This window comes from Canis lupus, chromosome 1, assembly GCF_048164855.1.
Source record: "Canis lupus baileyi chromosome 1, mCanLup2.hap1, whole genome shotgun sequence".
Lineage (NCBI taxonomy): Eukaryota > Metazoa > Chordata > Mammalia > Carnivora > Canidae > Canis > Canis lupus.
In genome coordinates, this window is record NC_132838.1 from 69,583,308 (window position 1) to 69,604,633 (window position 21,326).

At 47.7% G+C, this 21,326-nt stretch overlaps 1 protein-coding gene across 1 annotated transcript in view; it reads right to left on the reverse strand.

The window, feature by feature from the left end:
* SAMD3 (sterile alpha motif domain containing 3) overlaps positions 1-17,510 on the reverse strand; it is a 37,843-nt gene extending 20,333 nt beyond the window's left edge. The window contains 5 exon segments of the mRNA XM_072833922.1: positions 1,876-1,960; positions 2,232-2,417; positions 13,711-13,818; positions 16,649-16,838; positions 17,417-17,510. Coding sequence (XP_072690023.1) covers positions 1,876-1,960; positions 2,232-2,417; positions 13,711-13,818; positions 16,649-16,838; positions 17,417-17,495 — 648 coding nt within the window. The 5' untranslated portion in view covers positions 17,496-17,510.
* Positions 17,511-21,326: the final 3,816 nt, after the last annotated feature.

Genomic DNA, 21,326 nt, shown 5'->3' on the forward strand with positions numbered 1-21,326 from the left:
TTAGAGAATCTAGGACGGGGACTCCTAACCATCAGGATTTTGCCCTCCTCCCAGAGGGCACATGCGAGGTTTGGAGAGGCTGTGGTCCTCGTGGCTGGGGGCAGGGATGCACGGAACCTCCCGCGGTGCGAGGACAGCGCCTCCCTGCCTCCACCACCTGGGCCTCGGTGCTGCCAGCGTGGGGAGCCCTCACCCCAAGGCTTCGGGTGGGGGGCGGCGTGCATGGGGCATTCCTGCAACCTCGGTGCCCACATGACGATTCCCCAAATAAAAGCTGAGAAGACAGCCCTAAAAATGACCAAGAGCTTGCTTGCTTGCTCTCTCTTTTTCACCCACAGACGGACATTCTCAGACATCATCTACGTCTTCCCTGCCACAAGAGACACAACGTTCATACACCCTTGCTGGGGGAATCGGGGTAATTATCTACCACGGGCCTCAGTTTCCCTCCCACCTGTGTGTGTGAGCACGGGCCAGGGAACGCTAAGCGACTTCGCGGGTCTCTTTATCAGTTAAGCGTCTTTCATGAACACATCGGGGGACACAAGTGCGTAAAGTGCACACACAATCCAGGTGAGCATTATCCACTACGTTCTATTTGTCTCACTTTCATAACCATAAAACCAAAGGTCAAAATGTAACTGGATAAATACATATTTGCTTATATGTATGTGAAGAATCTCCGGAAAGAATCTTTAATAACATCAGCGGCTTCTGGGGAGGAAGATTAGGTACCGAGGTAGCTGGGGGATGGAGGCGGGAGGGAGACTTCCATTTATATCTTATTGTAGCTTTTGAATTTTGAACTATGTGAATATGTGACTTGTTCAAACAGAAAATGTAAATTATTATTTTAGGAAGGATGTCATACTAGAAACAACAACAATGCTTAAATTCCAGTCTGGCTTTCAATGGTTACTAGCTCCAGACACAGAGTACTATCCCTTTTTGAGTCTGGGTGGTAAAAAAAAAAAAAAAAAAAAAAAAAAAAATATATATATATATATATATATATATATATATATATATATATATATATATTCCCTCTTCCACTCTGGAAATTCTGATTCTATCCACATATAATAAACATTTCTTGAAAATACAGAAAGAGAATGGAAGGAGGGAAAGGAGGAAGGAAGGCAAGCAACGCTCCAGTGATGATAGCAGTGAGGGAGGTGTGGTCACATCCTTCTTTCTGCACATTACATCCCTTAAAGACTCAACAGGACACATAAGCTTCCAAACCACTTTGAGGGAGACACAGAAAGATGATGGCAGAGAGACATAGAAGACCTCAGAATGTACAGCTGCAAGTGTGAATCCTAATGGAGACTACGGGCTTTGGGTGATAATGATGTCCATATAGGTTCACCCACTGTAGCAGGTGTCCCACTCTGGTAGAGGACATTCACAATGGGGGCGGCTATGCCTGGGGGGGGGCAGGGGTTCATGTGAAACCTCTGTACCTTCCTCTCAATCCTGCTGTAAACCTAGAACTGCTCTAAAAAGAAATATATTTAAAAATATATTTAAAAATGCAAAGGAACACACAGAGAGTCAGAGAAGGCATCAAAAAAGAGCAGAGACAGAGACAGAGAAGGAGAGAGATGGAGGGAGAGAGGGAAGAAGGAGGAAGCGGGGTTAGAGAGAGACCAAAGATAAGAAAAAAAAACAGGGACTGACAGATGAGACAAAGCTAAAGGAACAAAATCAGAGAGAGACCAGCTAGAGACAACGAGACAGAGAGAGAGAAATAGACATGGGTGGATAGAGAGACTGAGGGGAGGGGAATGGGGCATACAATTACCGGACAACTCAAAGCTATTATTTTAAGATGGGTGGAGGTGAATGGCATGGCACCATGTGGTCACTTACAAAGCCACAGCCGTCCTCGTCCAGGAAGGGGTAGGCCTGCAGCAGCGCGTTGACCACATCATTGTACTGCTGGGTGCTGGGATACCTGTTGTGTGCAACGAGGACATTTTTCACTTCAAGCAGCCTGCATTCCTGCCTAGGAGTCCAGATTGTACTCCCTTTCCTTCATAACCTTCTGTACAACAATGAAGACCTTCAAATACAATGTTGACAATTGTAATTGATCAATGGGCAACGTTGGGCTTATTACCAACACGTCATCCAAAATCTGAAGAGTTTTGGCTCCCAATGAGTTCTACTCCACTCTGAAAACAGAGCCCCTCCCAAACCAGCAAGGATAGCCCGTTATTACTCACAGTGAGCCTTCCAGATACTTAGTCATGTCGGCTTGGAGAAACTCAATGATCCTTATCCTCAAGCTGTGATCGGGACATTTGTGTTCTGTTAACATGCATTTGACATTATAGGGAAACTCTGGCAAAACGTAAGACTTAGTCCACTGCAATGCTTTATTCCTTGCTAGAACATGTTTCACATTCCTTCTGTTAAATAAAAACAGAGAGTGAAATTCTATTTCAAATAGATGCAATTTGTGAGTTCTCTACATCCCGAGAACTTATAATATAAACCACTTTCCTGAGGTCTAAATATGGAATTCATCAATCCATCTTGCCTCTACTCATCTATCCACAAATGTTTGCGGGCTCAGTAGGTATCTCTGTTTTCTTTCCCTTTGTACACACATAAATATTTGTAGTTCTGGAAAGAAAATGTCTTAATAAAAGAGACTGCGGAGTAAGGCCTAAAGTTGGAAAGAAGATTGAGCCATACATGTTGAAGAGGGAATATGTGACGCAGAGCTCAAACGGAACAAGATATCCAACTAAAAGAGTTAGTTGCAACTGAGCAAAGCAGATGAGGCATACAATTAAAGTCTCAGCACCTGATTAAGAAAATCCTTTTAATTGATGTACTCTCTTGCTGTTTACAGTGAAATACAAGATCTGCTTAATTTAGTTGGTCTTTGGCCATGTTAATAAGGTAAACTGAGTTTCTAAATTAAAAGTACATATCAGATACTTACATTAGATGAAGTTTCTACAAAAGGTTACAGAAAACTATGGCTACAGAAGGCAGATGAAGCTGATCAGTGTTTTCCTGGGGCTGGAGATCGGAGTGGGGACCGCAAAGGGGGGTAAGGGAGTTATTCAAGGGGATGGAAGCATTCCCAAATGGACCGGGACAGTGGTCATGCAGCTGTGAAATCTGCTGAAAAGAACTGAGCTGTGTATTTGAAATAGATGAACTACACGTTAGGTAAATGATACGACACTAAAGCTATTTATAGAATTAAGTATCAGAACCACTTTGAAAACCTTAAGGCTAGCTACTGATGGTTAAGTGTGTAAAAAGAAGAATCTATTGTAAAATTTCCACACAAGTTACCAGAGGCAATAGGCTTGCCTTGGAAGGGAAGCGAAGTAGTAGAGGCAAGCCAAGTAGAAGACAAAGAACAGAAGGATTTCCGGAATTAGCCTAAGTAGGTTCGTTTTCTGGCACACCAATCCTTAGTTGTCCAAACAAAATTCTGATGAGTTTTGAAAGGCCAGGCTTCCTTTAGAATCTGAGGTCCTATATTATCAGAGTGTGTGAGGCGTTAGGAAGCGTGGGGGATGAAGAAGAGAGGAGAAAGCCCTCCCCTTCCCTTTCATGATAAGCTCTCTCCTTTAGGCCTCTTTGGCAGCCCCACGTCAGCGGGGAAACGGGGAAACGTCCTGGCTAAAATAAGCACGTGGGTAATTTCATACTTGATCCAGGGCAGCAGCAGGCAGTTCCCCGACGGAATCTGTGCTGCAGCCCGAGCTACTCCCAGGATGTTTCTGTCTCATTTTGTTCGGTCGTTCGGCCAACGGTGAGCGCGACGACGTCTACCAAAGGCCACTTAGTCTTCTGCAGGTTTCCTTTCCTTTCTCCCATGATCTACCCTTTACCAAGGCGGATGTTGTCGGCTGTGTTTTGTGCCTTCCCATGTTTTTAAAAGGTGCTGTAACTGCACCGGTGTTAAACTCAGTTTTAGTACATTTTATCTCCTTTTCCCCAGGAGTTTCTAGTAGCTAAGTTAGCTGCCCGACACCTTTACGCCTTTGAGGTCGCTCTCTCTTCTTCAGTCCTGCATCGGGGTAACTTTAGTATTCCCGTGCGATCAGAGAGGGCTTCGTACAATGTTCACCTTCTTCTTCTATGTGTTTTTTCTCTATGTCTCTTCTCCTCAAAGTAAGAGTAGCGACTACAGCGCATGGTGTTATGTTTGTCAAATGCCCTAAACGTAGCGAGACACATCCAAGCTCTGTCAAACCTAGATATTCCATCTTCCTTTTAACAGCATCATTAGGCAAAATCAAGGGACATCCCATTTTTTTCTTTACATTACAGCACTTTAACAAGGTTAAGTGGAAGTGAGGGGAATGCAAGTCAGGCTAACTAATCCAAGTCCAAACAAATACAGCACAAGCAAAGGAACTCATCAGAAATTAAAAATATGCTCCAGTTTGGGAGCAGATAACTGCTCGCATGCTCATTTCACATCCACAAAATGGCATTTGCATTGGATCAAAAAATCTTTACTGTGAGGTTAAAATTATTTATCTTGTCTTTACTGAGGTACGGTTGAGCAGGATACCAGCAGAAGTCACCCTACAGCAAATGCGGGGAGCAGAAAGCATTCCCAAACTGAGAGGACACTAATATTTCTGTTCCCACCTCAGTGTCAGTGCTCTTCGACAAGATCCACCAAACAACACACCACCGATCCAAGGGATCTCAATCCTGGTATCCAATAAAATCAACCAGAAAGATTTTAAAACAAAGTTAATGGCTAGGATTGATCCGAGTTTAAATGAATCAAAGTCTACTGAACTACTCAGCTTATATGTAGAGTTTATATTTGTAATAAAAAAAAAACCTTATAATACAGTCGACACATCTGATAAATGACAGTGTCATTATTGCAATATGCCCTAGTTTTTAAAAACTGAGATGAGGTTCTCATGAAAAGGCTCACTGAATCTGAAATTTTGTCTAACTTTTTTAGTTCTCTTATCTTTAAGATTGTTTTTTATCTAAAATTGACTTAATTAACATATACTGTAGCATCCGTTTCAGAGGTAGAATTTAGAGATGCATCGGTTGTATGCAACACCCAGAGCTCACTACTTCAAGGAGAATGAAAAGTTATCTTAATTTTGCAGACAGTAGTGGGGGGGGGGGGGCATCACCTACCATAAGGAAGATAGCTCCAGTAAGAACAGGTGAGGATGAGCCCCAGCTCTCTAAGGAAAGATTTCAAGACACAGAAGACAGCGGTGGAGCCTTGGCAGTGAGCACAAGAGACATAGGTGTCACACAGGAGAAGGGACTATTTCTTTTATCTCCAGCATAGATAACTTTGCCTTAATGGAATCACTGCACAATGACCGGTGGAAGGGTGCGTGGACAGCTGAGTTCTATTTGGTCTCAACAGTATTGTTAACATTTCAGTGGCTCCTCACTGCTTTCGTACCCTGGGAATCCAACTCACCATCTGTGCTCCACGTATGTCCCTCGTGTCACACCCATCCTAGCCTTTCCTTAATCTCTTGCACATTAATCTCTTCCCCGTCACTTTATAAGACTGCTTCCTCGAAAGTTAATAATGATTTCCTGATTTAAAAATCCACAGCGTTTTAAGCCTTTTTCAAGACATTTCTGACCACACTTAGCACAAATGACCACTTCTGCTCAGCCCCCTTTTCTCTCTCATTTTCCTACACACTATTTTACTTGCCTCTTCTCTTTCTATCTCTCCCAGAACCCATTTATTTTATTTGCTGACGGGATCCCTGGGTGGCGCAATGGTTTGGCGCCTGCCTTTGGCCCAGGGCGCGATCCTGGAGACCCGGGATCGAGTCCCACATCAGGCTCCGGTGCATGGAGCCTGCTTCTCCCTCTGCCTTTGTCTCTGCCTCTCTCTCTCTCTCTGTGTGACTATCATAAATAAATAAAAATTAAAAAAAAATTATTTTATTTGCTGACTTACTCGTCCTTTATCTTCTGTGTGAGTTTACACATGGCTTGGTCTTTGCCCTCTTAAGCCTCAGTATTGATCTATGCTTTCTCCCTCATAGAGCTCGTCCATCCCCCATGGCCTCAGCTCTGAGCTATACGTGGAAGGATTGTAAATCTATCATCAATAATTTCTTTTCCATGTGTATTCCTACTTCTCCAGCAATTTGTACATTATTAATTTCATGATCAACATGTCTGAAATAATTTATAATCTTTTCATTTCAAAGCCAGTTTTCCATTTGCTATCGACTGAGTTGTGTCTCCCCCACCAACCTTCTGTATGTTGAAGCCCTAATCCCCAGTGAGGCTGTAGTAAAGATGGGACCTTTATAAAAATAATTAAGGTTAAATGAGCCCCTGATATATAGGTTCAGTGTTTTTGTAAGAAGAGGCATCAGACTGCACACTCTCTCCATTGTATTGGCCATCTGCAAGCCAGGAAGAAAGTTCTCCCCAGAAACCAAACTAGCTGGCACCTTCATCTTGGACTTTCCATCCCCCAGAATGTAAGACATGACTCTGCTGCTTAAACCACCCAGTCCATTTGATTATGGCAGCTGAGCTGACCAAGATACCATTCCAATTTCCCAGTGTCTTTCATTGTATCTTTCCCTTAACAACTCAGACTTAACCCTTCAGTGTCGTCATTCTCCACATCCGGGCATTGTGAAAACTTCTTTACATCTTATCTCTTGTATTTGCCTCCACTGTTCACATGACCACATCTTTCCAGGCATTCACCACTCAAACGTGGACTACTTTGATAGTTGACCAGCAGAGTTCTGCTTCAGGAATGCCCTAATTAGCTCCGACTGGACGAACTATCCCATGAATAATAACTGTTAGCATGGACAAAGTACAAAAACAAGCAAACAAGCAAACACAAATTATCTGAAAACGCCAGAAAGCAGAAAAAAAAAAAAAAAAAAGCAGGCAGATTCTAAAGAGAATCTACACTTGGAAGAAAAGGAAGACGTGGAATGTGTCTCGTTTTTATGACTTTTGCCCTGAAGCCAGGCCTCTGGCAGTGCTGCTCAGCGTCTGATAGAAAACCTGCTGTCTCCCTGGACTACCCAACTACTGGACGGAGTTTGGGCAACCTCCTGTCTGGGGAGGGAGAGGACAATCTTAACTAATATGAGGGAACTATAAATTCTGTGGATAAACCGTCCAAATGTTTGGCTGATCCAGAAGCACCCGTGTCCACAGCCCAGCTAAGAATAAGAGAACTAAACTTGGTTTTGAGCTGATCCTGGAGACAGTTTTCAATTCGAATGCAACCAATTTCATTGCTTTCTTCAAACAAACTAACCAGCAATCAACACTGTTTGAATATACAGAATCAAGTCACAATGTCTAAAATACAATCCAAAGTTATGTAACATAAAGAAACAAAGGAAGACTCCAGAAAAGTGCAACCCAGTCTCAAAAGTAAAAACAACGAACAGAGCATGATGCTAAGATGATCCAGATGTCCATGAGGACTTTAAGACCGCTAGTATAACAATGTTCAGTGACTTAAAGGAAAATATGCTAAAATGTTTAAAATAATAGGACATTATAAATTTTGAAATAAAAGAAAATGTACTAGAGAGGATTAATGTAGAATTGAAATTATATAAAGAAGACTCAGCGAGCTTGAAGGCAGAAATAATCCTATTCAAAAAATAAGCAGAAAAGAGAGTGAAAAATAATAAGGTAATTGTTCATTTTTAAAATTCTAAATTTGTCCCTCTAGATAGTCATAAAGCCTTCTCCTCTTGATCGTCTATCTCATTTTACATAAGCACTGAGATCACCATGTCCATCAGCAGAGCAGCCAGCTGGAGCTGGTTAATGGCTTCCGTGTTTACTCTTTGACCTAAGACATAACCCAGCTACCCAGTATGCTGGACCAGTCATGCTTGACATAGTAACCATGCCCGAGAGGAAGAAGCAAGTTGAGTCCTAGGCCCATGGCTCCTGGTCTACTTGAATGGCCATAGTAAACTATGCCAACTCCGAGCTGGCTATCTGAGGTCTGGACACATTCAAAAAGCTGTCGACAATGCTATGTATTTTTTTTTTTTTTTTGACAATGCTATTCAGAAGTAACAACTCTTTGTAGTTTGCAGCTCCCAGATTCCTATAGAGAAGCTCTTCCTAAGACACAATTGTCCTGTAATGACAATATAATGGACCCCCAGGTGGAGTATCCATAAGAAAACTCTCTCCAGAAGGGACGTCTGGGTGGCTCAGCACTTGAGCATCTACCTTCGGTTCAGGGCGTGACCCCGGGGTCCCAGGATCGAGTCCCACATTGGGGTTCCCACAGGAGCCTGCTTCTCCCTCTGGCTGTGTCTCTGCCTCTCTCAGTGTCTCTCATGAATAAATAAATGCAATCTTAAAAAAAAAAAGGAAAAAACTATCTAGAGAGAAGACAAGATATATAAACACAAAATAGAGCTGGGAAGGAAGCACATGGCGTGGATAGTGGGCTATTGCTGGCCTCCTACATTTGTCTTAATCACATAACAAATTTTGCCCTAATTTGATGAACCCTTGATCTATCCACTTCAATGGTTGTCTTTGAAGCAGTTTCTTCTAAAGGACACTGACTTGTCTGTCTGTGACTTAACGGCCACCGTGGCGTCTACAATGGAGCTCAGCTGTCCCTGGGCTAACATGATCTGATAACTGTACGTCATGCATGAGCCACATGGAGCTCAAATACCCAAGAACCAGCATTTCTAGGGACTATTCTGTGTCTGTAAAAGAATTAGAAATACCTCAGGGACCGAAAGCCTGCTGCCATTAGTCATAAGCCACTGTGGAAATTCCGCTGCAAATCTAAAAGTCCCATGGTCTAAAGACCAAGCGTGTGGGAAAGGTGAGGCTTCGCCTTCAATACCTGACCATACTAGATGTTTTGCCTTTTGTGATTCATCATGCGAACTTCACCCTGTCTCCAACTGTTGGAGGCACGATACTCTCCCTGTTTCCTTACAGTGCAACCCGTATGCTGCGTGTCGTGGGTGATTCGGGATTCTCCCGATCCTAGCAAGCAGATACTATGCATTGCACATGGTAGTAAGGCCAGCGGGGACTGTGTTCCTCTCTTTGACCAATAACATCTTCAGTATCTGCTCTCCCTGAGGATAGAGTGACTACTGCTTCTTTCTAAGGGAAGGTCTGAGCCTGGCCCATCCTTGAATAATCAGCCCTTTGGTTTCCTGGAACTCTCCAAGAAGAGGAAAATAACTATGATTTATTAACATATCTGAATGTAAAAATGTAAGCTTGGAAGGAAAAGCCTGGAACTAGTCCCTGCAATAAAGCCCCATCCAGAGCTAGTGAGCGTTGGCAGTTCTTTTTCCCCCTGAAAGCAGGTAGCCTTGCTTTAGGGAGAATGTAAACTCTTGAACCCCCAGACCAGAAAGCTTCAGTGTTTCTTTACAAATTAAAAAATCTTAAAAGTCCCAAACTGTTGCTTCCAGTGTAGGTGACTCTCATATTCAAGGACATTTTTTCATTCTCCTTTTGTTCGTCTCCACAAATAAAGCAGGTGACGGGGTTTTTAGATTCTGTGAACGAAAATAAAATTCACGGTGTTTAACTTCTGAATATCCCAAATCTGAATTCATCATCATAATAATGAGGACCACTCCTCAGATGGTCCAATTTTGTGCTGTGTTATCAGCTATTATCAAATGTGAATTCTCAGATCCAGCCAAAAATCAAGCCTTCTGGATTTCCAGAACACACTACCCATGTGTCCGCGGTGCTTTCTCTCGCCCAGAAAGCCCTGTTTCCCTCATTCTTCTAGGCTCATCTTAAGCCCTCTCTTCAGCTGGACTCTCGCCCACCTTCTGGCTTTCAGCTGGTCTTCCTTGTCCGAATCCCCCACACGGCCCTGAGAATTTGTTGAGTAGAACAGTTTGCAACAAAAATGTTGTAAAAAAAAAAAAAACAACAACAACTTAGAAGCATTTGAGAGAGAGATAAAATATTAAATGTAATGTTCTATGACAGATAAAGATGGTCTTTTGTTCCATACACTTTTGTTTTCCCACAGAAAAGTGATAGCTTTCCAAGAGGAGAGTTCCATTATATTAAAAATAGCCCACTGATCTCAAAGGAACCATGGACTAGCAAGGCACCAAGCCAATGTGCCAGCAAAAAGAAGCGCCGTGTCACTGGGTCCTGATGTTTGAGATACGAAAACCAGTGGGGCTCAAAAGCAAGAGGGACAGACCTGGGATAGAAATAGAGTCCTCTGTAAACACAGAATGTATCTGAGATTAGACTGAGGCCCTGGAGAGTCAGCAAATGATCCAACACACCCCTCTTCCCCCAACCGAGCCTCCCACAGAAGCTCTTCTGGGTCTCACCTGGCTTCCGCTGCGTCCCATGTGGCTTCTCTACAGAACCAGGGGCAGAGTTTGCACCACACTCAGCTGAATCCTGGTTGACTTTCAGAGCCATGGTCATTTCATCCATCATCCCTGCTTTTTCAGACTTCAGAGCCAAATGGCACCCTTCTCCAAGCGCACCTGCCTACGGATAACCTGCTGCCTTCAGGAACTGCGACGGCTGTCAGTCTTATGAACTACTATGGCTCCCTGGTGCTCAATTAAGATCAAGGCCCAGATGGGCCACTCTTCTGTGAAGGATGTCCAGTGGGGCTGCAGGCCTGGGTCTTCACATCTGCGGTACCCCCAGGGGTAGTAGTGCCCCCATTGGAAGAGAAAACAGTGGCAAATACTATCCTCTCCAGGGACTGGAGAACAAGAGTGGGCCCCACCGACCACTTTACACTGAGATCTCCTCTTCATCCCCTTCTTCTCCATACCCAGGCTCACAGACTCCACCGGCAGTAGAGGTGGCCGGACCAGCCTGGTGGGATCAGCTTCGAACCTGGGCTGCACGGGCCGCAGCAGCATCTGAAAGCTGGAATGTTCTCGGAACATAGAAGGACAGAAAGGAAGCCAAGAACCTACTGTCATCTTAGCCCAGAAAAGAGAAGGATGTGCTAACTGGACCTTTCCCCGAGTCCAAGAGGACCAGAAGCATCCTCGGGGGCCTTAGCCAGAACCCTGGAGCCCCCCTGCCTGGACTTGGGCGAGCCGCTCGTCCGCCGGGAGCAGAGGGCACCACGGGCGGGGAAGCACAGGCCTGGGAGCCTGGCAGGTGGCCCGCACTTGCCCTCGCACCTGGCCCTGCACCTGGCCCCGCACCTGCCCCCGCACCTGCTCTGCACCTGCCCCCGCACCTGCCCTGCACCTGCCTCCGCACCTGCTCCTGCACCTGCTCCCGCACCTGCCCCCGCACCTGGTCCACGCATGCCCCCCACCTGCCCCCCCACCTGCTCCCCCACCTGCTCCCACACCGTCCCTGCACCTGCTCCCGCTCAGCCTGCAGAAGGCTGGCTCTGTGTTCTTCGTGCCTGGCGGCAGCTTTTCCTGTTTTCAAGCTGTAGTCCCCACCCCTGCCGTTTAGAGGGCCAGGCCTCGGGGGGTTCGGGCAAAGCAGACCCCAGAGGGCATGGAGAGAGGCGGCAGGAGCACAGGCAGTGGGACGGACCGACGGGCTCCTGCGACATCCTCCTACCTCCGGCAGCCACGGTGACAGAGGCCCAGGGCCTTCGGGCCCCGCTAATCACACGACCGTATGCCACGTCCTCCCTGTGCTCAGGTCCTCTGGGCATTGGAAGACACACAAACATCCAGAAACTTCCAGCCTCGACCTTTAAGGTTTCTCCTCACTGGCAGGACTGTCCCAAAAACTCCCGATGATCCCACAGGGCTCCCCCGTCGAACCCCTCCTCTGCGTGTGTGTCCCTCATTCCTACAGAAGCAAAGGTCACGACACATCACCCGCTCGGTGGCCGCAGATGGGCCCAGACCACGTACAGCGCTGAGGCGGCGGTGACTGCCACCCGGGACTGGGGGCTCAGGGCGGCTTTAGGGACGTGCCCTTGGAGTCAGTGGCTTCGGGAGCCTGGCAGCGCACAGAGTAGCGCACGTGCCCAGGGCAGCGGCAGTGGCGGCGGCTTCTTCTTCTTCTTCTTCTTCTTCTTCTTCTTCTTCTCTTTTCTTTTCTTTTTCCTGGTGGGGCTGGGGGAGTGGGTGAGGGTATGAAATTCATTTCTCCCAAATGCCGGTTGTACGTGCTTCGTGGGCCGCGACCTGCGGTGACCGGTGCTCCCGGCCATGCTCCCCGGGGCCTGCTGGGCCAGGTCCACGCCGTGTAGCTTTACAAAATAACCATCTTCCACCTGTAAGGACCCGGGCCACCCGACTTGTGACTGTTGCGGAGGGTGAGGCTCAGCAGCTCCCTGGGAGCAGAGAGAACTGGAACTTCCAACAAAAACTCTGGGTTTCTTCCTCAGGTGGTTGTGTTGCCCAACTGCTGCTCTCCTGGGATGCCTGTGACCTTAATATGTAAAGTATGGGAGGGCCTGGGGCTGGAGGGGCAGGACCTGGGGCTGGAGGGGCAGGGCCTGGGGCTGGAGAGGGAGGGCCAGGGGCTGGACGGGGAGGGCCTGGGGCTGGAGAGGGAGAACCTGGGGCCGGGGTGGGGGGAGGTGGGCCCCAGGGGAGGTGGGCCCGGGGGTGGTGGGCCTGGAGGGAGGTGGGCCCCGGGGGTAGGTGGGCCTGGACCCCGGGGGAGGCTCAGCTGCTGGGGCTGCAGGCCGAAGGCGAGAGGGCAGCCCAGGGGAGGAGCCCAGTCGAGGTCTCCTGCTGGGAAGCGCAGCTGCTCCTGACCTTGAGGGCTTGCAGGACCCTGGCCAATGGCCGGCAGCTGCTGCCCTTGGTCCCTGAGCTCCTGCCTGATGGCAGTAGGCAGCGACGATATGGCCTATTCAGGAAAACTGGCTACACATGTCTGGGCTCCTGTAAATCTGTGTCCCTCATTACAAAACAGAGAGACTATGCCCCCCGGGCCGGCAGGCCTGCTGTGACTATAAGATGAGGATATTGAAGCTTAAAGACACTATAAAGGGTCCACTCTGGCTTGACTATGGCCTATTTTCTTATGAGAGTGGACATCCCTCCTCTCGATGATGGGACATCTTAAGAAAAGCACATGTTGCTGGGCAGCTGAGAAGCATATTCATGGTCACTGTTGCCTGATGCACGCAGGCCGGGAGGCCGGGCAACACCGTGTGGGCTGCCACAACTCTCGCGCCACATCCTACATACGACTGCCCTCAGGACTTTGTCTGACCTTCATATTTCTGGGTCTAGTTCTCCAGGTTTACAGTTTCCCTTCGTCCCAGTGTAACCCTATGCCCCATGAATCCAGTAGGAATACAAGGAAATGTCTACCAAAGTAGTGTCTCCATCAGGAACGATCAATTTAAAACAACCATGACTACAAAATTTGAAACAAAAGCCAAGATTCCACAACACGCATACTCCATGGGACATCATGATGCACTGAATAAATCCGATTTTTGTGGCTGCTGCCAATCACCTCACACAGTTTACGACAGAGAAACCCTCTTTCTCCTTAACGTGTACTTGAAAGACGCTTAATATCATCTCAAAACTTCACTTTTCCAATACGACGGTCACAAATTTTAATCTTCCTTTTTGTACCAAATCTCTCCGTCACCTGATCAGAGTCCCTTCCAGCAAAACAAAAGGTTTCCACTTTAGACATACACTTAACCACAGGACATCTCGGAGAAAATAAAGACAAATATAATCGTTTGGCTTTTAAACGCTTAGAAGCTAGGCACCCCACCTCTGTTTCAGGACTTTGCGGTCAATTGGTCCGTGATCCAGGTTTGCAGCTGGATATAAAGGCGGCGTCTGCCTCCCACAGCCAGCCGGACGGGGGGCCTGCCCATCCCTGTCACCAAGAAAGAAGAGTTGGGTTAGGGGCTGCTCAACGGGAGCCTCGGCTGTTGCATCTGCGGGCAGCTCTGAGGACAGAAGACAGCCCACGGTGCCCCCATATCCTGTGTCCACCGTTGAGCTCTACACTAAGGTGCAACTAAGAAAACTGGAACAAAAAAAAAAAGGTCATTGTGGAGTCATCTCACGGATGTGTGCCCGGAGGTCGGCTGACGCCTGTTGACAGCGCTATTTGCACTGACCGGTCACGTTATAAATGGTGCGGCAATCCTCTCCTCTTTGAAATGATGATGATACTAGAATATATCTCTGCGGGTTGATATCCTTATTCTGCAAACGACAAATGAATAAGTAAAGTGATTAACTCTGTCAGGTTCCTTTTCCCCTCCCCGCCATTCTGGGGGGAACTTTATTATCCTGGGAACCTACTACCCGTAGAACCACGGTCCACTGACTCCGCTTCATGGGTCTACTTTACGAGTGGTACAACTGAGGCCCGGAAGGAAGAGCAAGTCGCTCACGGCCACACGCTACCCAGTGGCAGAGCCAGGGCTGGAGCTGACTTTCTGTCCCGTGATTTCTCTATCAGCTCCCGCAAGAACGACAACCGAAAAGCAACGGCAAATGCTCCTATTCCATATTCCTGTGATCCGCTCGGGTCCGAATAGGATGCCACACATTCCGTCCAGAGGTGGCCTACAAACACTCTCCGAGATCACATCCTAGGCAACCATTACACATGAAAAGAAATCTGCACTCAGGTTGAAACCCGTCTGCAATCTCCGACCTAGAATGCCATCCTCTTTAGAGAGAGTCCTAAGCATCAGTCCGTCTACCTACTTCATTTTGCGGTTGAAGCTAAAAAAAAGCCAAGCAGATCTCCGGGGTTCGATGAGTAGCTCTCGTCAGAGCAGAGGTCTGCGATGAAGTGTCTTGATACCTCGCTTCAGGGTTCTTGCTGCTACACCCAGTTTTCCGTCTTTATGAAACTCTTCCTGAAAGGGTCTAATTAAATAGCATAGTCTCATGCCTGTTTTCATCATCATGATGCCCATGTGACCATATATTGGACCATAAGCAAATGTAGCCAAAAGGAATTCAAACCAAGTATCACTAATACTCTACCTGCAACTGTGGCTTTGTTCCAGATTAAGTCAACCAGTCCTGACAGTAAATGCGCTACTTACTGGGTAAAGTGAAAAGCCACGCCTCCTAAGTCCCCGGACCACCAATGCTCCAGTCTGGGCTACATTTGAAAAGGGCTTTATTAGCCAGCTTAACGAAGCTTAATATTTAGCACCAGACTCCTCCGAAGGAGGAAAGATTTTCTCGAAGATTATGACACAACCAACATCAGTGTGAATCAACATCAGATTAGGTCCTGCATTACTTTTCGCAACTAGAGAGGAAGCAACAGGAACGTCAACATTTAACATAATCAATCCGAGGCAGCGGTAGAACCAGGAATGACGCCCGGATTTCCTGGCAGGCCAGCTGGTTCTCGTTTACTGGAGAACATCGTAAATGGATTTGCACTGGAAACGAGGTTGTGTGTTTCCTTCCAGGCCGTGCCTGATGCAATATCAAGATTGCAGTAGACTGGAAGGGGCTTCCAGCTAGGACGTCCAGCTCATCCGAGAACGCTGGGAAAATACTTCCAGCACTGTTTGAGGTTCGCACCCGCCCTTGGCTGAAAAGGAGGGAGAGCGTGCAATGGGAACTCCATCAAAAGTCACACATTGAAGAGTTTGGTTTTACACAGAAACGTCAAAACAGTGTTTAGGAGAAATCCTTCAAATAAATGAGATGGTGGGCTCTTTGGGCCAACCAAGGGCCATTCCTTTAAGACTAACTGTCCCCCTTCTTGTTCCAGATATCTAAACATTCTGGAAACTACGTAAGCCAAGTCTCTCTAACATTGCATTGCTTATTAAAGAGCAGGACAGGAATATGTGTTATTATAGGTCTATAATCTGAAAGACAAAAGACATAGAATGGATTTCGTCAAACATCAGACTCTAAAAATGAATGAATAATTGGTCTGCAGCAATGATTTGACCCAAGAACCTTTGTAAAAAGTCTCAAAAATGGGAAAACCAAGTCAGGATGCCTGAAACTGTCCTGGGATATAGACTTGTAAAGCGAACATTTTAATTTCGTAATTCCTGCTATCATTTCCTTTTCGTTGCAGAAGTTAATGATTAAAAGAAAAACAACAACAACAACAACAAAACCCATCCCTAAACCTCAAAGGCACCACAGATTTTTCTACATGATTTTTGTGGGATGTGATCATAGCATTCCGTATTCTAAGAATACCCCCAGAGAAATTAGAAAACTCATTGTGGCAACAGTCTTTAGCAAATTATACTGTGAGAGCCTCCGGAGGAGAATATGAATTAGGTACTATAAGGAATTCTTGGCAAATAAATAAATACATAAATAAATAAACAGTGTTGGGGAAAAAGCAAAAGAGCAGTACAACTTGCCTCCCTTGAAACCTGATTCTAGAAAGACCTAAGCTGCAGGAGTCCTTGGCCCGTGTGCTCAGGTTCACTTGAACCACTTGCTCCAGAGCTTTCTATACAAGAACTCCTGTTTTGTAGGACTTGCCTAACAATCGAGGTCAGTATTTAAAAACTGGCGCATTTAAAATATATATATATCTTGGCTCATAAAGCTTGGCATGCAGATATTAGAAACACCGTCCACACCATCTGCACAAAGTGATCACAGTTTTCCCAGAGTTGTAGTCCCGGTGTCCTGCTGCCGCCACTAGTGGGGAAGCTGGGCGTGAAGGCCGGGGCCCTTGGGTGCAGACTTACCGTGGGGCGGCTCCTGCTCGTGCGGCAGGGACTGTGTCTCTGGGGCTCCCGGGGGGCCACACTCTTTGACTCTTCTGCTTATGTTTTTTAATTAAATCCATCAGAACAGACTGGTACCCAATTTTCTTTACCAGTTGCTGAACCATGCAGTCATTAAGCGCTAGAAGAGCGGCCCCACTCACTTCTTCCTCTGGGGAAAAGGAAAAAAAAAACCCACAAAAAAGCGTCTCTTCATGCTTGCCTGCTGAGGCTCCGCACACTCAGCACTCTGAATGGGCGGACTCACTTGTAGGGTCAAAGGGATCGTCTACACTTGCGCCCTGAAGTCACGAGCCGATCCCGTTTCTGCCCAAGCTGGAAGCCTGACGTCCCATCGCCCCCAAACCCCATCTGCACCTCAGGAGGTGCCAGAGTGTGGAGGCACCATGTAGGTGTTTAGCTCACGTGTGAGCCTCCCCCCCTCCCCCCGCCCCCTGATTCTCTGAAACAGGCAGTTTTTACAAGAAATAGCACCTCCCGGGCGACCTGGAGCCGACAGGCCCCGTGCTGCGTGTTCCCCAGAGACAAAGGCGGCCTCAAATGCACGGACGGCATGGACCTTAGCCTGGTCCTGCCGTCAGGCTCTGTCCGGGTCCCGTTCCCTCCCTGGGATGCGAGGTCCAGTGCGGCCTGGGGCTGGGGGGCAGCCGCGCATCCTCGGTCACCTGCGTTAGGCTCGCCGGGGAGGACGCCTGGGCCGGACAGGTGGGCCAGGTGTGCGCAGCTCACCTTGAAACCTCCGAACGAGCTCGCCCAGGTTCTCCTCCAGCAGCCAGCTGCAGACCTCGTCAACCGACCACGTCTCCATACCCGTGCCCCGCAAACGCAGCCGGAGATGAAAGGCCGGGACGATCCTTCAGCTCTCTCTGTCCCTGTCCTCCTACTTTTATTCTCCGCCCCATCGCCCACCCCCATCAGCTCTCATCCTGCTCCTCCCTTTGCCAGACTCTCCGCGACTCGGTACTAAGCTGTCCCCATATCGCTCCTTCCCCGAACACCCGTGCAAAGGCTGTTAATGAAACAGACACCTGTAAAACATGGGGCCCGTTCGAACCTATTCCCTCGTCTCAGTTCTCGAATGTCCTCACCTTCTTCTGCTGTTTTGCCCCCAGCGCCCCTCGGCTTTGCTGACAGCAGCCGCGCCGCCCAGCGGGACGACCTTGTGCCATTCACGCCCGGCTCCCTGCCCCCTGCGCCAAGGGAAGGCAGGTGTGAGATGCGGCTCAGCCGCGGTGGAGGTGAGGGCTGGGCGGGGGGACAGGGAGGCCAGTAGAGCCCAGGAGATGCGAGTGAGCCCGGCCGGTTAACCCTCGTGGCCCCAGCCAGGAGGGAGGGCTGGTCGCCCCCGGTGACTCCCTTTGGCGACACGAGGGACTGGGAGGCAGATTCTCAGAAGAGCCTGGATGTTCCTTTCCGCCCTTCCACGAGTCCTCTTGCGTATCCCATTCGGGGCCAGGACGGTGTGGAACAGCACTATGATTGGAAAGCCAATCAGGAAAAATGGGCACGTTGATTAAAAATTTAAAAAAAAATTAGTTGGGCAGATTCAAAATGGGAAAAGAATTAAATATGTAAATAATGGTTAGGTGGAGACGTGTATATAAAGTTTGCAAGATACATTCTTTGGCTCTTAGTTTTCCCAAGCCACTGTTCTTCTGCAACTGCTTAGAAAACTTTAAAAAGTATACCAATTTCAGTAATTTTTAGCAAGTCATTCCCTGTTTTTGTTTTTTAAATAATTCAATTCAAATTACTTTAAGTGGTTGGGGGAGGCAGCCCCAAAACTTAAAGCATTTTCATCATTCAGCATGACTTTCTATATCTGCATTTCATCCACACGACGCAGGTTTGCTGGAGCAGCGGAAGGACGCGGACTTTGCAAGGACAGCACAGAGCCACTCAGAGAAATGGGGTCATAAGGAAGGGTACAAATATTTATTAGATTGTGTCCTTGAGCTTCATCGGTGGAGGTTCCCAGAATTAGCATCACTGTACTCCTCACTGTTGTGGGTTCGAGGCCGCGAGAAGGCCCAGCACAGCCTTTAGCACGGCTGGGGGCACCCGGTCGCCTTTCGTGCCTCAACGGTCTGAACACATAACTGGCTTCCAGATTCTTTTCCTAGAGAGCAAGTGGACGGCTCCTGCTCGTCCGTGTTCGCAGGCCGCAGGAGCGCAGACAAGGGTTAAAGGGAGAAGAGCGCCGGCGGGATTGCACAAGCTGGGCTCTGCTCACACGCCGGGCCTGGGAGCCCGGGCTTCCTCCTGCAGGCGAAGCTGCCACAGCGCCCTATGAAAAGCCATTATTTGCGAGGCTCTGGTGTAAATTAAAAATCACACCTTCCTGTCACACTTCTGGCTTCCTTGTGAAGAGTAAGACTTAAAAAAAAAAAGTAATAGAAAAGAAAAGAAAAAAAAAACACCCACAATTCTCTAAACGTCCAACATTAAAAGGTATGCAGAGCAGGCGACACAGCCCTGCAGCCAACGCAAAGGAGGGAATTCGAAAATAAAATAAGTACTTGGAAACCGCCTCATATTTTTAAATTCCCAGATTTTTACCTGATTCCACTTCTGGGAAAAGCAAAACAGTCATCAAATTATAACCTCATACATACACGATCAGATTAAAGAAGCATGGTGTGTGACCATTCGTTTTTCTGGATTTTTAAGAAAATAATATTATTTCTGAGACAGTGTGACATCTTTGAGTCGCGACCGTGCAGCTTCCTCCCACATAAATAATGGATATGTTATTTATGACCTTCTACATCATAAAGGAACAGGAGATATGTCAAATGATAAAATACGTATCCAGCGGCTTCACTGTGTATCTAGCAGTTGCAGAAACATCTGAGAAAATCTTGAAATGTGAGGGCGAGTATTCTCATTAAATATTTTAAGGCACAATAATGAAGGGAGAATAACATAATGACGTTATGTGTGAACACTCCAGCCAAACCATTTTCATTATGCGATTAGATTACACTCTCATAAAATAAGTTTGTAGTGAATAATAAAGGATCGCATCTAACTGACGCCAGGAAGAGGTAGGACTTCAGCTAAAGCAGCCTAAGGGCAAGTTTTATTCAAGAAACTTTTTAAAAGCTCCAGAGGAAGATAGTGCAAGCTGCCGCCAATGTGGTGTGCGATCTTCAAGAGTAATGTGGCCTATAATGACATCAACGACAAACAGGCACTTTTAAAGAAAATATGAAAACATTTTTTCACTTTTTTCCTGACATTTGCATTTTTTTTCTTTTTCTTTTCCCAGGGTCCCAGAGCTGAGGCAACAAAGAGATTCTTAAAAGTTTGGCTGGTGGCCTGAGTCCTCTCCTGGAGCCACGCCTTGTGCCGCCCCGGCCAAGGACACCTGTCACCGTGCCTGTTCTTGAAGGAACAAGCCAGTTAGCAAAAAATCAGGTCCTGTTAGAGAAGAATTAGGAAGAATGTTAGGAAGGCGGGGGTACTGATCTAGGTCTAAGGCAGTGACGTGGAGCAATGTCCAGACCACCCTGTCAGCCCCAGCCTTGCGATGACCTCAGTGCTCTCCACTGAAGCGAGCCCTCTCCTCCGCTTTGGGTCGTGGTGCATCCCGGCCATCACCGGACCAGCAGGTATGAATCTAGAATGGCCAGCTGGGACACCTGGCCCACCTTGGTCATCAGCATGTTTCCTGCCTGGGTAGCTCAGAGCCGGGTGACTGGTGAGGAGGGACTTGGAAGCCTTGCCCAGAACGTAAGCCGGCGCATGAGCAGAGTCAGTTGTGGGGGTGCCATGGAAAGCCCACTGGGCTGGGTTTCCAGGTGGATGAGCCTGGGAACCTGCAGGTGGATGAGACCCGGGGCCTGCAGGTGGATGAGACCCAGGTGCCTACAGGTGCATGAGATCCCAGGGCCTGCAGGTGGACAAGCCCCGGGGCCTGCAGGTGGATGAGACCCGGGGCCTACAGGTGGACAAGACCCGGGGCCTGCAGGTGGATGAGACCCAGGGCCTGCAGGTGCTGCAGATGGATGAGTCCAGGGGCCTGCAGGTGGACGAGCCGGGTTGGAAAGGCAAGCCCAGGGGAGGGAGGAAGAGCAGACAGGACAGGAAAGCTCCCCGAGAACAGGGGGTCCTGGTTCCCAGCCTACAGATAAAGGGACGCTCGGGGAAGTCGTGGTCGTGTAGTGCCTGTGGTAGAAGGATTATTTGCCGAGCCAGCCACACAAATTCCAGCAAACTGTTCTTACCTGAGGTAAATCATGTATGACAAGGAAGGGTTAAGTTTTTACTAAACTTTCGTATATGCATCAATTTTTCCTTCATTTTAGAAAGATATTAATCTCTCAAAAAATTATGGATATAGGGGTGCCCAAGTGGCACAGTTGGGGTTGGGCTCAGGTCACGACCCCAGAGTCATGAGATGCAGCCCTGAGTAGGCTCTGCACTCAGCGCTCAGTCGGTTTGGGATTCTCTCTGCCGCTCCTACTTGTGCGCTCACTCCCTGTCTGAAATAAATCAATGGATAAATCTTTTTTTTTTTTTAATTATGGCAATAGGGATCCCTGGGTGGCTCAGTGGTTTGGCGCCTGCCTTTGGCCCAGGGCGCCATCCTGGAGTCCCAGGATCAAGTCCTACGTCAGGCTCCCAGCATGGAGAC